The following is a 13,058-nucleotide window of genomic DNA, read 5'->3' as shown; positions in this document are numbered from 1 at the left end:
AATTAGTCAAATTAGTCAATAAATTAATTTTTAATAAGGAATATTAGAAACACGAATATTATATCAAATTAGGATAGAGCTCATCGAAACGAGAATTTTGACACCAATTTCGAAGAAATCGATCCAAGATTAGACCGAACGGGCCGAACCGGTTGAACCGGGTCCAAACCGGGCTGTGGGCCCAATTAGTCCAACAATTAAAAAGAGCCACGGGCTCTTGTTTCTCTTCATTTCCCTCAACGACGATCGTCCCAGGGAAGAGAAGAAGAGAGATTCGTTTACGGTGAATTCCATTTCCCGTAACTTTTCCGTTTGAGCTCCAATCGCCGCACCGTTTGCGGCCACGCGTTCACCGCGTTGAGCTCTACATTTCTACCGGAATAATTTCATAGGTAACTTGCTATTTTACTTCAACCTTTCATTTCCCCAATTTTCGAGTTTGTTAAATTTCTTTGATTTTTGATGTTTTAGGATCCAATTAGCTTGAGAGAAATGTTCACTCTTGCTTATGTGAAGCTTGGGTAAGGTGAGGAAGTTAGGATTAAATATTTTTAGGAAACCACCTTTTATGGCTTTTGTTTAATACTTTAAGCTCTATAATTTGAGTGTCGGCGTTCTAGGATTGCCTCTGGCATTCCCAGAACCTTATATATTATGTGTGTGGCACCTTTACCATACTGAGAACCTCCGGTTCTCATTCCATACTATGTTATTGATTTTCAGATGCAGGTCGGGAGCCATCTCGTTAGTCGTCTGGACTCTTAAAGCGGAGGGGTTACTGGATAGTGTTGTTGTATAGTTTTGCTGTACAGTGATGTATATATATGTACTTAGCTTTCTCTCCGCATACTTGTCCTTTTTGATCCTCTTAGAGGTTTATGGAGAGGCAGGATTGTGTGTATGTACTTTTGGGTTTTGGATATGTATGTATATATGTGTAAATATTCTCCGGCCAGTCTTGACTTCGCAGGCTGAGTTAGGAGCTTGTTATTTTGTATCTTTGGCACTCTATTCCTACTTCTGTTATCTTATGTTTGACAGTTACGGTTTTCTTAGCATGCAAGTTAACTCGTTCCTTGAGCGTTGCGCTTTTATCTCGCGATTTTTGTTTCCCCTATTCTTCAAGGCTCCTAGCATATTATAACTCTTCTGCTATTATATGTACTCATTTTATTTTAGAGGTCGTAATACCACACCACCTCTGTTTTACGACTTAAGCATAAAGCTTTGTGTGGTAGGGTGTTACATTATGGTATCAGAGCAGTTCGTTCCTATAGAGCCTGAAAGACGGACTGATTGTGCTTCTGTGCATTCTCTGTATATGTGTTTATGTGCTATTAGGATATCTGATTGATATATATGGCATAAACGTTTGTGAGCATGCATTTGGAACTTAAAGCATTAGACCTGCGATATTGAGACTGATCAACTTAATATCACTTGTTTGGTGTGTATAGGGACCAGATGTCGACTCGCGGACGCGGTCGCGGGCGAGGTAGAGGTAGGACAGGCACCGTTACTCCTGTACCCACAGGGACTGATCCAGTAGACTTTATGGCTGCCCTGAGAAATATGGCTGCAGATATGTAGGCAACAGTTGAGGCACTAGGTAATAAGATAAACCAGGGTAATCACGGGAACAATAATGATGAGGATGGTCCTATGACACTTGCTATATTTCTGAAAGTTCGCCCTCCGACTTTTAGGGGAACCTCAAATCCCACTGATGCAGATAATTGGAGTCAGGCTATGGAAAGGGCGTTACAGGCACAACAGGTTCCTGAAGAGCAATGGGTTGAATTTGGAACTTATCAGTTGCAAGGTGAAGCTCAGTATTGGTGACAGGGAACACGACGTATCCTGCAGCCTGATGGTGCTGCGATTCCTTGGGAGATTTTTCGGACAGAGTTCTATAAGAAATATTTTCCTAATTCAGCTAGAAATGCCAAGGAACTTGAATTAATGCAGTTAAAGCAGGGACAAATGACTATTGCTGAGTATACTAGCAAATTTGAGGAGTTATGTCGCTTTTCTCGTATCTGTCAAGATGCGCCTGAAGATTTTGCTGAATGGAAGTGTATTAAATATGAGGGAGGTCTTCGGAGCGATATTCTGAGCTTCGTTGCCCCAATGGAGATTAGGGTGTTTTCTGAATTGGTGAATAAGAGTAGGGTGGCTGAGGATTGTGTGAGGAAGGTGGCAGCAGAGAAAGGAAGTTTGAGGGTGCCTTTTCAGAGGCCTTCAGGGAGGAACTTTACTCCGAGAGGTAGGAATTTCAAGCGTGGAGGCTTTGTTCCGCAGCAGACTCAGGGTCACGGTAATTACAGAAGGCTGAATACTAATGCTAGTCAAGGAAAAAGGTTTGGGAAGCAGCCACAGCAAGATCTGAATTGTCAGAAGTGCGGAAAGTATCATCCTGGAGTTTCGTGCAGACTAGGACTTGGAGTGTGCTATTCCTGTGGACAGCCCGGGCATATAGCCAGTAATTGCCCTGAGAAGAAGAAGTATGAGACTGGTAGGGTGTAGCAGCCGGGGAGAGTATACACCACTTCTACCATTGGTGCTGAGGGATCTGAGACACTAATTTGAGGTAATTGTGAAATGGCTGGTAAAATCTTAAATGCTTTATTTGATTCAGGAGCGTCTCATTCATTTATTGCATTTGAAAAGGCCCATGAATTAGGATTGAGAATGGTGGTTTTAGGTTATGATTTGAAAGTATATAATGCTACTCATGAAGCTATGACGACTAGGATAGAATGTCCACAAGTTCCTTTTCGAGTGCAACAGCGTGAATTTGTGCATGATTTGATTTGTTTGCCTATGACTGGTCTTGATCTCATTTTGGGATTGGATTGGTTATCCAAGAATCATGTTTTGCTTGATTGTTCTGAGAAGTCAGTACAGTTTATGCCAGAAGGGTCAGAAGCACCGGTTGTGGTGAATAGTTACTATTTGAATTCTATGATAGTAAACTGTTCTGGAACTGAATGTCAGGGTATTATGTTATTAACTGCGGGAGTATCAGGTGATGATCAGAGTTTAGAGCAGATTCCTGTTGTATGTGAATTTCCAGATGTGTTTCCGGATGATATTAATGAATTTCCACCTAACCGGGAAGTGGAATTCGTAATTGAGTTGGTGCCTGGAGCCGGTCCGATTTCAATTACTCCTTATGGGATGTCACCTTTAGAAATGGCTGAACTGAAAGCTCAGCTGGAAGATCTGTTGGGTAAGCATTTTATCCGACCAAGTGTTTCTCCGTGGGGAGCGCCAGTGCTTCTGGTAAAGAAGAAGGACGGAAGTATGCGGTTGTGTGTCGATTATCGGCAATTGAATAAGATCACTGTGAAGAATAAATATCCGTTGCCTAGAATCGATGATCTAATGGATCAGTTACAAGGTGCCGGCGTGTTTTCTAAGATTAGCTGTGGATCCTGCTAAGGTGGAAGCAGTGATGAATTGGGAGCGACCAACTTCAGTGACAGAGATCAGGAGTTTCTTAGGTTTGGTGGGGTATTATCGCAGATTCATTAAGGGATTTTCACAGCTCGCCTTACCTTTAACTAAATTGACTAGGAAGGATATGCCTTTTATCTGGACTCCGGAATGTGAAGAGAGTTTCCAAGCATTGAAGCATAGGTTGACTACTGTACCTGTATTGGTATTACCTGAACCAAGTGAACCGTTTGAAGTGTATTGTGATGCATCTCTGAAAGGTTTGGGGTGTGTTCTGATGCAGCACCAGAATGTTGTAGCATACGCCTCACGGCAATTAAGGACGCATGAAATGAACTATCCGACACATGATTTGGAACTTGCTGCTGTTGTGTTTGCTTTAAAGATTTGGAGGCACTATCTCTATGGTGTTAAGTTTCATGTTTTCTCAGACCATAAGAGTTTGAAGTATCTTTTTTAGCAGAAAGAATTGAATATGTGTCAGAGGAGATGGATGGAACTTCTGAAAGATTATGATTTTGAATTGAATTATCATCCAGGAAAAGCGAACGTTGTGGCGGACGCCTTGAGTCGAAAATCTTTATATGCAGCTTGGATGATGCTACGGGAAGAAGAATTACTAAAGGCATTTCAAGGTTTGAATTTGGGAATTAGAGACCGGTTAAATTAGTAAATAATTAGTCAATAAATTAGTTTTTAATAAGGAGGATTAGAAATGTGAATATTATATCAAATTAGGATAGAGCTCATCAAAACGAGAATTTTGACACCAATTTCGAAGAAATCGGTCCAAGATTGGATCGAACGGGCCGAACCGGTTGAACCGGGCCCAAGATTTGAAATTGTGAATACAAGAACTTGGAGGAAGTGGATTAGTTGAGTTTTGAGGGGCTGTCTTGGTTTTGAATAAATAACGTCGGGTTGGTTGGATAACCGACAGATGAGCCTTATCAGCCATAGGACAGGCATGCATCATATGCATATTACTTGAATTACTTGCTTGTGCTCTAATTGGGTGTGCCTATATGTATTTGCCATGCTAAATGTGTATTTGTTACCTGCAGTAGTTGTAACCTTCTTGTGTTTGCCTTTATCTGTTTATTTGTCTGTGAAAATGCATGATGGAATTGGAGGTATGGAGGAATGGCAGTATAGAACTTAGATTTAAGGTTAAGTTAAGTTAGGATTAAATATTTTAGGAAACCACCTTTTATGGCTTCTGTTTAATACTTTAAGCTCTACAATCTGAGTGTCGGCATTCTAGGATTGCCTCTGGCATTCCCAGGAGTATTGGTGGCAGGGAACACGACGTATCCTGCAGCCTGATGGTGCTGCGATTCCTTGGGAGATTTTTCGGACAGAGTTCTATAAGAAATATTTTCCTAATTCAGCTATAAATGCCAAGGAACTTGAATTAATGCAGTTAAAGTAGGGACAAATGACTATTGCTGAGTATACTAGCAAATTTGAGGAGTTATGTCGCTTTTCTCGTATCTGTCAAGGTGCGCCTGAAGATTTTGCTGAATGGAAGTGTATTAAATATGAGGGAGGTCTTCGGAGCGATATTCTGAGCTTCGTTGCCCCAATGGAGATTAGGGTGTTTTCTGAATTGGTGAATAAGAGTAGGGTGGCTGAGGATTGTGTGAGGAAGGCGGCAGCAGAGAAAGGAAGTTTAAGGGTGCCTTTTCAGAGGCCTTCAGGGAGGAACTTTACTCCGAGAGGTAGGAATTTCAAGCGTGGAGGCTTTGTTCCGCAGCAGACTCAGGGTCAAGGTAATTACAGAAGGCTGAATACTAATGCTAGTCAAGGAAAAAGGTTTGGGAAGCAGCCACAGCAAGATCTGAATTGTCAGAAGTGCGGAAAGTATCATCCTGGAGTTCCGTGCAGACTAGGACTTGGAGTGTGCTATTCCTGTGGACAGCCCGAGCATATAGCCAGTAATTGCCCTGAGAAGAAGAAGTATGAGACTGGTAGGGTGCAGTAGCCGGGGAGAGTATACACCACTTCTACCATTGGTGCTGAGGGATCTGAGACACTGATTAGAGGTAATTGTGAAATGGCTGGTAAAATCTTAAATGCTTTATTTGATTCAGGAGCGTCTCATTCATTTATTGCATTTGAAAAGGCTCATGAATTAGGACTGAGAATGAATATTAATGAATTTCCACCTAACCGGGAAGTGGAATTCGTAATTGAGTTGGTGCCTGGAGCCGGTCCGATTTCAATTACTCCTTATAGGATGTCACCTTTAGAAATGGCTGAACTGAAAGCTCAGCTGGAAGATCTGTTGGGTAATCATTTTATCCGACCAAGTGTTTCTCCGTGGGGAGCGCCAGTGCTACTGGTAAAGAAGAAGGACGGAAGTATGCGGTTGTGTGTCGATTATCGGCAATTGAATAAGATCACTGTGAAGAATAAATATCCGTTGCCTAGAATCAATGATCTAATGGATTAGTTACAAGGTGCCGGCGTGTTTTCTAAGATTGATCTGCGATCTGGTTATCACCAGATAAGGGTTAGAGACGAGGATATTCCGAAAACTGCTTTCAGGACGCGTTATGGTCATTATGAGTATACAGTGATGTCTTTTGGGTTAACTAATGCCCCGGCAGTATTTATGGATTATATGAACAGGATTTTCCGTTCGTATCTGGACAAGTTTGTTATTGTCTTCATTGATGATATTCTCGTTTATTCTAAGTCTGAAGAGGAACATGCTGATCACTTGCGAACTGTGCTGCAAATTCTGAGAGACAGGAAGTTATATGCTAAGTTATCTAAATGTGAGTTCTGGAAGAGTGAAGTGAAGTTTCTCGGCCACGTGGTGAGTAAGCAGGGGATAGCTGTGGATCCTGCTAAGGTGGAAGCAGTGATGAATTGGGAGCGACCAACTTCAGTGACAGAAATCAGGAGTTTCCTAGGTTTGGCGGGGTATTATCGCAGATTCATTAAAGGATTTTCACAACTCGCCTTACCTTTAACTAAGTTGACTAGGAAGGATACACCTTTTATCTGGACTCCGGAATGTGAAGAGAGTTTCCAGGCATTGAAGCACAGGTTGACTACTGCACCTGTATTAGTATTACCTGAACCAAGTGAACCGTTTGAAGTGTATTGTGATGCATCTCTGAAAGGTTTGGGGTGTGTTCTGATGCAGCACTAGAATGTTGTAGCATACGCCTCACGACAATTAAGGCCGCATGAAATGAACTATCCGACACATGATTTGGAACTTGCTGCTGTTGTGTTTGCTTTAAAGATTTGGAGGCACTATCTCTATGGTGTTAAGTTTCATGTTTTCTCAGACCATAAGAGTTTAAAGTATCTTTTTGAGCAGAAAGAATTGAATATGCATCAGAGGAGATGGATGGAACTTCTGAAAGATTATGATTTTGAATTGAATTATTATCCAGGAAAAGCGAACGTTGTGGCGGACGCTTTGAGTCGGAAGTCTTTATATGCAGCTTGGATGATGCTACGGGAGGAAGAGTTACCGAAGGCATTCCAAGGTTTGAATTTGGGAGTTAGAGAAGAATCTGGAATCCTGTGTTTGAAATTAGGATAGAGCTCATCGAAACGAGAATTTTGACACCAATTTCGAAGAAATCGGTCCAAGATTGGACCGAACGGGCCGAACCGATTGAACCGGGCCCAAACCGGGCTGTGGGCCCAATTAGTCCAACAATTAAAAAGAGCCATGGGCTCTTGTTTCTCTTCATTTCCCTCAACGACGCTCGTCCCAGGGAAGAGAAGAAGAGAGATTCGTTTACGGTGAATTCCATTTCCCGTAACTTTCCCGTTTGAGCTCCAATCGCCGCACCGTTTGCGACCACGCGTTCACCGCGTTGAGCTCTACATTTCTACCGGAACAATTTCATAGGTAACTTGCTATTTCACTTCAGCCTTTCATTTCCCCAATTTTCGAGTTTGTTAAATTTCTTTGATTTTTGATGTTTTAGGATCCAATTAGCTTGAGAGAAACGTTCACTCTTGCTTATGTGAAGCTTGGGTAAGGTGAGGATACGATAATTCTATTTTATTTTCATTGAATTTGAGCTTTGAGTATTAAATTGGATGTATATGTGTTATGAATGTGTATTAGGTTGTGAATAAATAATTGGAGCTTGAAATTGTGAATACTGGAACTTGGAGGAAGTGGATTAGTTGAGTTTTGAGAGGCTGTCTTGGTTTTGAATAAATAACTTTGGTCGTTACGTGAAAATTGGCTAAATGCCATGCTAAATGTGTATTTGTTACCTGCAGTAGTTGTAACCTTCTTATGTTTGCCTTTATCTATTTATTTGTCTGTGAAAATGCATGATGGAATTGGAGGTATGGAGGAATGGTAGTATAGAACTTAGATTTAAGGTTAAGTTAAGTTAGGATTAAATATTTTAGGAAACCACCTTTTATGGCTTCTGTTTAATACTTTAAGCTCTACAATCTGAGTGTCGGCGTTCTAGGATTGCCTCTGGCATTCCCAGGACCTTATATATTATGTGTGTGGCACCTTTACCATACTGAGAACCTTCGGTTCTCATTCCATACTATGTTATTGATTTTCAGATGCAGGTCGGGAGCCATCTCGTTAGTCGTCTGGACTTTTAAAGCGGAGGGGTTATTGGATAGTGTTGTTGTATAGTTTTGCTGTACAGTGATGTATATATATGTACTTAGCTTTCTCTCCGCATAACTTGTCCTTTTTGATCATCTTAGAGGTTTATGGAGAGGCAGGATTGTGTGTATGTACTTTTGGGTTTTGGATATGTATGTATATATGTGTAAATATTCTCCGGCCAGTCTTGACTTCGCAGGCTGAGTTAGGAGCTTGTTATTTTGTATCTTTGGCACTCTATTCCTACTTCTGTTATCTTATGTTTGACAGTTACGGTTTTCTTAGCATGCAAGTTAACTCGTTCCTTGAGCGTTGCACTTTTATCTCGCGATTTTTATTTCCCCTATTCTTCAAGGCTCCTAGCATATTATAACTCTTCTGCTATTATATGTACTCATTTTATTTTAGAGGTCGTAATACCACATCACCTCTGTTTTACGACTTAAGCGTAAAGCTTTGTGTGGTAGGGTGTTACATTCTTTATCTCCATCCATAATTCTAATAAATAAAAAAGTATATTTCTTTAATCTTATCTTGAACCTCTTTATTTATCTTTAATTTTATTATTTTTTAAGACTATTAATTTTTATTTTGATTATATTATCTCATCATATTATACCCTATCATTTCTCTTATCGTTATTATTATGTTGCCTTGTTTTATTCTCTTTTTTTTGCTTTCTTCTTCTATTCATTCCAATCGCAATTAATTATCACCGTACCATTATCCCAACTCTTATTTTTGTTTATCACTTTGATCCATAACTACCATTGTGTTAACTTTTGAGTTATTAAAGATTTGCTAAAAGAATTTTTTTTCTTCTTTAATTTAGATATCTAGATGTATACCTATTATATAGATCCTTATTATTTTTCAGACTTACTTGTTAAGTCATATTTTATTTGCTTTAAGGCAAAATTTAGGATATCAAGTATTCAGATTTTTTGTTAATCAAATTATAAATCTGTCAACAATTATAAAAAAAATAATATCAAATATATTATATCTTTGTAAAAGAGTAATAGTATATGGACACTACTATTTTAACTACTATTAACATATACAATTGAATATAAAAATATTATATTATCTTCCCTATTCTTAACACTTATGTGTAATAATTCTTAATATTTCTCTAGATCTAATATGTCAACTTCTATGTCTCTAACTAATAAAATTATTAAGATTTTCTTAAAATTTCATTTAATTTCAAAATAAAATTGTAATTTTTATATTTTTATTTTTTTCTAATATTTTTAGGAAATTAATTTTTATGTTTTTTAAATTATAAATTTATTAACATGAAAAATAACTTAATTTGATAATTTAATAATATATTCAGGAGATAAATTATACATAAATGGTACTAAGAGTACAATAACATAGATATATTATAAAAAATAATTCATATTAAATGATATACTAAAACATAAATTTATTAATAGGAAGTACCACTCGATGTATCAATTTATTTTCCTCGTCTAATACTCTCTCGGTAACTGGCACGCCTTTTGGCAAGGTGTTGCTGTCCCTGTTCTTCAGTCATATTTTATCTTCGTCGCCTGTCATAATCTTGCCAAGTCAGTCGACCACTTCCACGTGAATCTTCCATTAGTATCCTATGAAGAAAAACAAATTATATTTCGTTTTACGTTATATTTAGATGAAATAAGAAATATGCATGAGAAGATGGGTGAGAAAGGAAGGAAGATTTTCATTATACGGTAATAATAATGTGAAGTGAGAGAGAATAAAAAAAGAAAAAGATAATTATAGAAGTTGTGTGGATTTATGAGATAAGAAAGAACGTGAATGAAGATGAGGTAGTGGGAGTGGGAGTTTTGTAACGCAGAATAACTGACATATACTTAAGTAGGTTATTAGGAAGGATAAGAGTGGAAACAAATTTTGGACACCAAAACACATGCCAACCTTGGGCACATCCTGTAAAAAAGTTAGCATACATCAGATAGTAAATCAAAATCTGATTAAAGTAGGTGCAAACTGTGCTCTACTAGGGCTTAATTACGTGCATTCTTAGGGTAAAGAAGAGGAACACCTTTGAATAGAGGGCAGAGCCTTAAATGAAAGGTGACAGCCAGAAAATAAGGAAAGGGTTTTGGGTGGAGAATTTACACATATCTAAAAGTTTTACATGGAAATAACAAAATAAGAAAACCATGACTCCTAGACCCAAATATCTGAAAATTGAAAGTCAAGTTGAAAGTCCAAAAAGCACGTTTTTTATTGCTAATTATTAAGAACAAATAGTGGATATGTATATGAGAAGCATGCAAACAATTCACAGAATCCTTAGCAAGAATGAAGCTACCTATGGAAATTGACAAATCTGAAAGAAAAGATAAAGATCGTGGTGATGTGATTCAGAATCATGAAAGCAGCAATAATAACAACATCATATTAGAAATTGATGATGTTAGTAATAATAGTAAGAAGAAAAAAGATGGTTCAAGAGTGTTTTATGGTAGCAGGGCATTCTTCTAAAACCATTATTCATTACTCAGAAACAACAAACAAGAAACACTAACTTTTTTTATATTTTCTGTCTTAGTCATTTCATCAAACAGTTGGTTTGCGTTAATTGTGGATTGTTGTATTATGAAAATTAAAAGCGAATAAGGTATAATTTGGATTCTGTACATCCAATTTAAACTCTATTATGAAAAAGAAAAATAGCATGCTTTGCGAGCTCAGAAATTCATAATCATAATCATCATTGTGTTCATTGATGCACTATGAAAATCATTACAAAAATCATGAAATTAGAAGAAGGAGAAATTGCTTACTTCAATATTCTGTTCTTCTAACACTGATTCCATCATTGACTTGGAGAGAGAGATTGAAATTCTGAGTTGTTCTACAGCTGAGAAGGAATGAGCGACAGAGAAGAAAATTTATCCAAGAGTAAAAGGTGAAGCTTCAAGCTTTGTCAATGAAACTGCAATCGTAGAAGAGCGTATCCGACTAGCGGTGCTCTCCAGCTAGTTCCTTGGAGAGGAGCGTGAGAGAAAGCCGTTTGTGATAGCGCGTGAGAGAAAGCCGTTTGTGATAGCGCGTGAGACAGTCCTAGTATAAAAACGCTGCTGGCTGAATGATGGTTAGGTATAAGGAAATTTGCTGTCCCTGAGAGTTTCCCTTTAAATAAACTAGAAGTGAAAAGAATTCAACTTAGAAATGTGCATTAAGGGGTTCATTAATCGAAAGAATTCTGGATATTATAAGCAATCATCAATTTAAAAAAAAAAAAGAAGCAAATTAACAAGATAAAATAAATAAAACAAACCGTTGGCCTTTGCTTTGATGACTCTTGTGTCAACTTCTTTGCAAGTTTTTCTTTATCCCAATAAGCAATCCATGGTGGTGGAGGCCCCATATAATTTTCCTTATCTCCGAATGTGTCTTTGTGGTAATAGATAATCTACAAGCAAAATAATAAATGTAATGATTATCATCAAAAAAGAAATCAAAAAAGGAAAAAAAGGATAAGTACATTAGACTGATTACCATCAAAACATAAAGACAACCATCAATACTTAATGTATTTTTTTCCTTGAATTTTTGAACCCCTTTCATAAGCTCATCATGCACAAATCTTGCCCAATTGTATCTTGTGATATTCTCTACATCAACAATGGCACGTAAATGCTTAGGGGATGTGACAGCGCTACTTGTTGGTGCCAAAAATGAGCTAATAATGAACATTGTAAATGCTCTCCTAAAATAATCTCTCCATTTGGATGTTGAAACATTACATTCTCTTGAATGTAATACTTCTTGTAACCATGGGATTGTCACAGACTTAAACGGGGTAACTAATCTTTTTTGCTCTGAAGTCCAATCTTCTTCTTCTGGAAAACTTTTACCAATTGAAGGTAATCCTAGAGCTAACCCAATTTTGTCTGTTGTCACATTGATATTCCCCACCACTAATTCCAGTTTGCTTGTTGTTGTGTTATATGCTTTAGAAAGTGCGAGGAATAACCGCCTATCAATTTTTCAATCTTGAATAGCCTTCATGGATGAGAATCCCATTTTATCAACTTCAAGTTTTTGCTCTTTTGTAAGAGAATTTATCATTGTGAAAACCGAAACGGGAGAACAACGACATTCTATCACTTTCTACAAACATTAAAAAATCTTATTAAACTGGGTGCAAACTATGCTAAGTGATATGTGGAAAATTTTAGTAAACTGGGTGCAAATAAATTGAGCAGTTCCCTTCTATCAGTGCAACCAATCTTCCAAGATGGAAGTAGTGGATCATAGCTTATTATAATAAAAACTTCAATAATATAATCAACCTAATGTATCAATATAAGTAGTTAACCTGGTGCACAGGGTTAGGTCATCAAAATGCTATGTATATTTAAAATTAATCACTAATTTATTATTATGTATTATATATAAATATATATTATATTTAATTTATTTTTAATATATTTTTTGCAAACTGTGCAAGTAAGGTGTGCAAAACTTTACTAAAGTGGGTGCAAATTGTCAAATTGATGTGTGCAAAATCCAATTAAAGTGGGTGCAAACTGTCCGAAAAATGTGTGCAAAAAACAATTATATTGAGTGCAAACTATGCTGAATAAGGTGTGCAAATTCTCATTAAAGTGGGTGCAAACTATCTGATTCATGTGTGCAAAATTTCATTCAGATGGGTGCAAAGTGGTTCATACCTGAGATTCTAGTTCTTCAAGAGTTTTCTTCCTTCTAGTTCCTGTTTCAGATTTCTTTGTAGTTGTACTTCTTCGTGGCATCTTAATATCTGGATCTTTTTTCATTTTCAAATAATCACTGCATATTATTAAGAAACATACTATTAACAAAGCTAGTAATCAATTATGCAGTAGCCATTATCAAAGCTCTACCACAACAAAGCTGTACTAACAAATGAGATAATAACTTAATGAATTTTTTCAAAGATTTATAAATTAAAAGTTCCAGCAATATTACTATT

The 13,058-nt window shown here is 37.4% G+C and overlaps 1 protein-coding gene and 2 long non-coding RNA genes across 4 annotated transcripts; 2 read left to right on the top strand and 1 right to left on the bottom strand.

Annotated features, from left to right (window-relative positions):
* LOC107616745 lies at positions 263-7,688 on the top strand. Its single transcript, XR_002353614.1, has 3 exons — positions 263-392; positions 7,419-7,473; positions 7,562-7,688. It is a non-coding gene; the product is annotated as an uncharacterized LOC107616745 (long non-coding RNA).
* Positions 475-2,911, top strand: LOC107616279. Of its 2 annotated transcripts, none has more exons than XM_021110833.1 (2): positions 475-526; positions 1,458-2,911. In XM_021110833.1, the coding sequence occupies exon 2, from the start codon at positions 1,963-1,965 to the stop codon at positions 2,524-2,526; it is 564 nt and encodes a 187-aa protein (XP_020966492.1). In that variant the 5' UTR covers positions 475-526; positions 1,458-1,962; the 3' UTR covers positions 2,527-2,911. The 2 variants fall into 2 exon arrangements, 1 of the variants encoding a protein (XP_020966492.1); XR_002353613.1 differs by lacking the exon at positions 1,458-2,911 and adding an exon at positions 724-913 and having other exon boundaries at positions 494-526.
* On the bottom strand, positions 11,420-11,697 carry LOC110266347. Its single transcript, XR_002353616.1, has 2 exons — positions 11,600-11,697; positions 11,420-11,513 (listed from the first exon to the last, which is right to left on the bottom strand). It is a non-coding gene; the product is annotated as an uncharacterized LOC110266347 (long non-coding RNA).

This window comes from Arachis ipaensis, chromosome B09 (genome assembly GCF_000816755.2).
Source record: "Arachis ipaensis cultivar K30076 chromosome B09, Araip1.1, whole genome shotgun sequence".
NCBI classification, from domain to species: domain Eukaryota; kingdom Viridiplantae; phylum Streptophyta; class Magnoliopsida; order Fabales; family Fabaceae; genus Arachis; species Arachis ipaensis.
This window is presented reverse-complemented; position numbering and strand designations above follow the sequence as displayed.

Bases quoted from the DNA above. Each gene is read 5' to 3' on its own strand.
- LOC107616279 (XM_021110833.1), top strand. From the start codon at position 1,963: ATGCAGTTAAAGCAGGGACAAATGACTATTGCTGAGTATACTAGCAAA.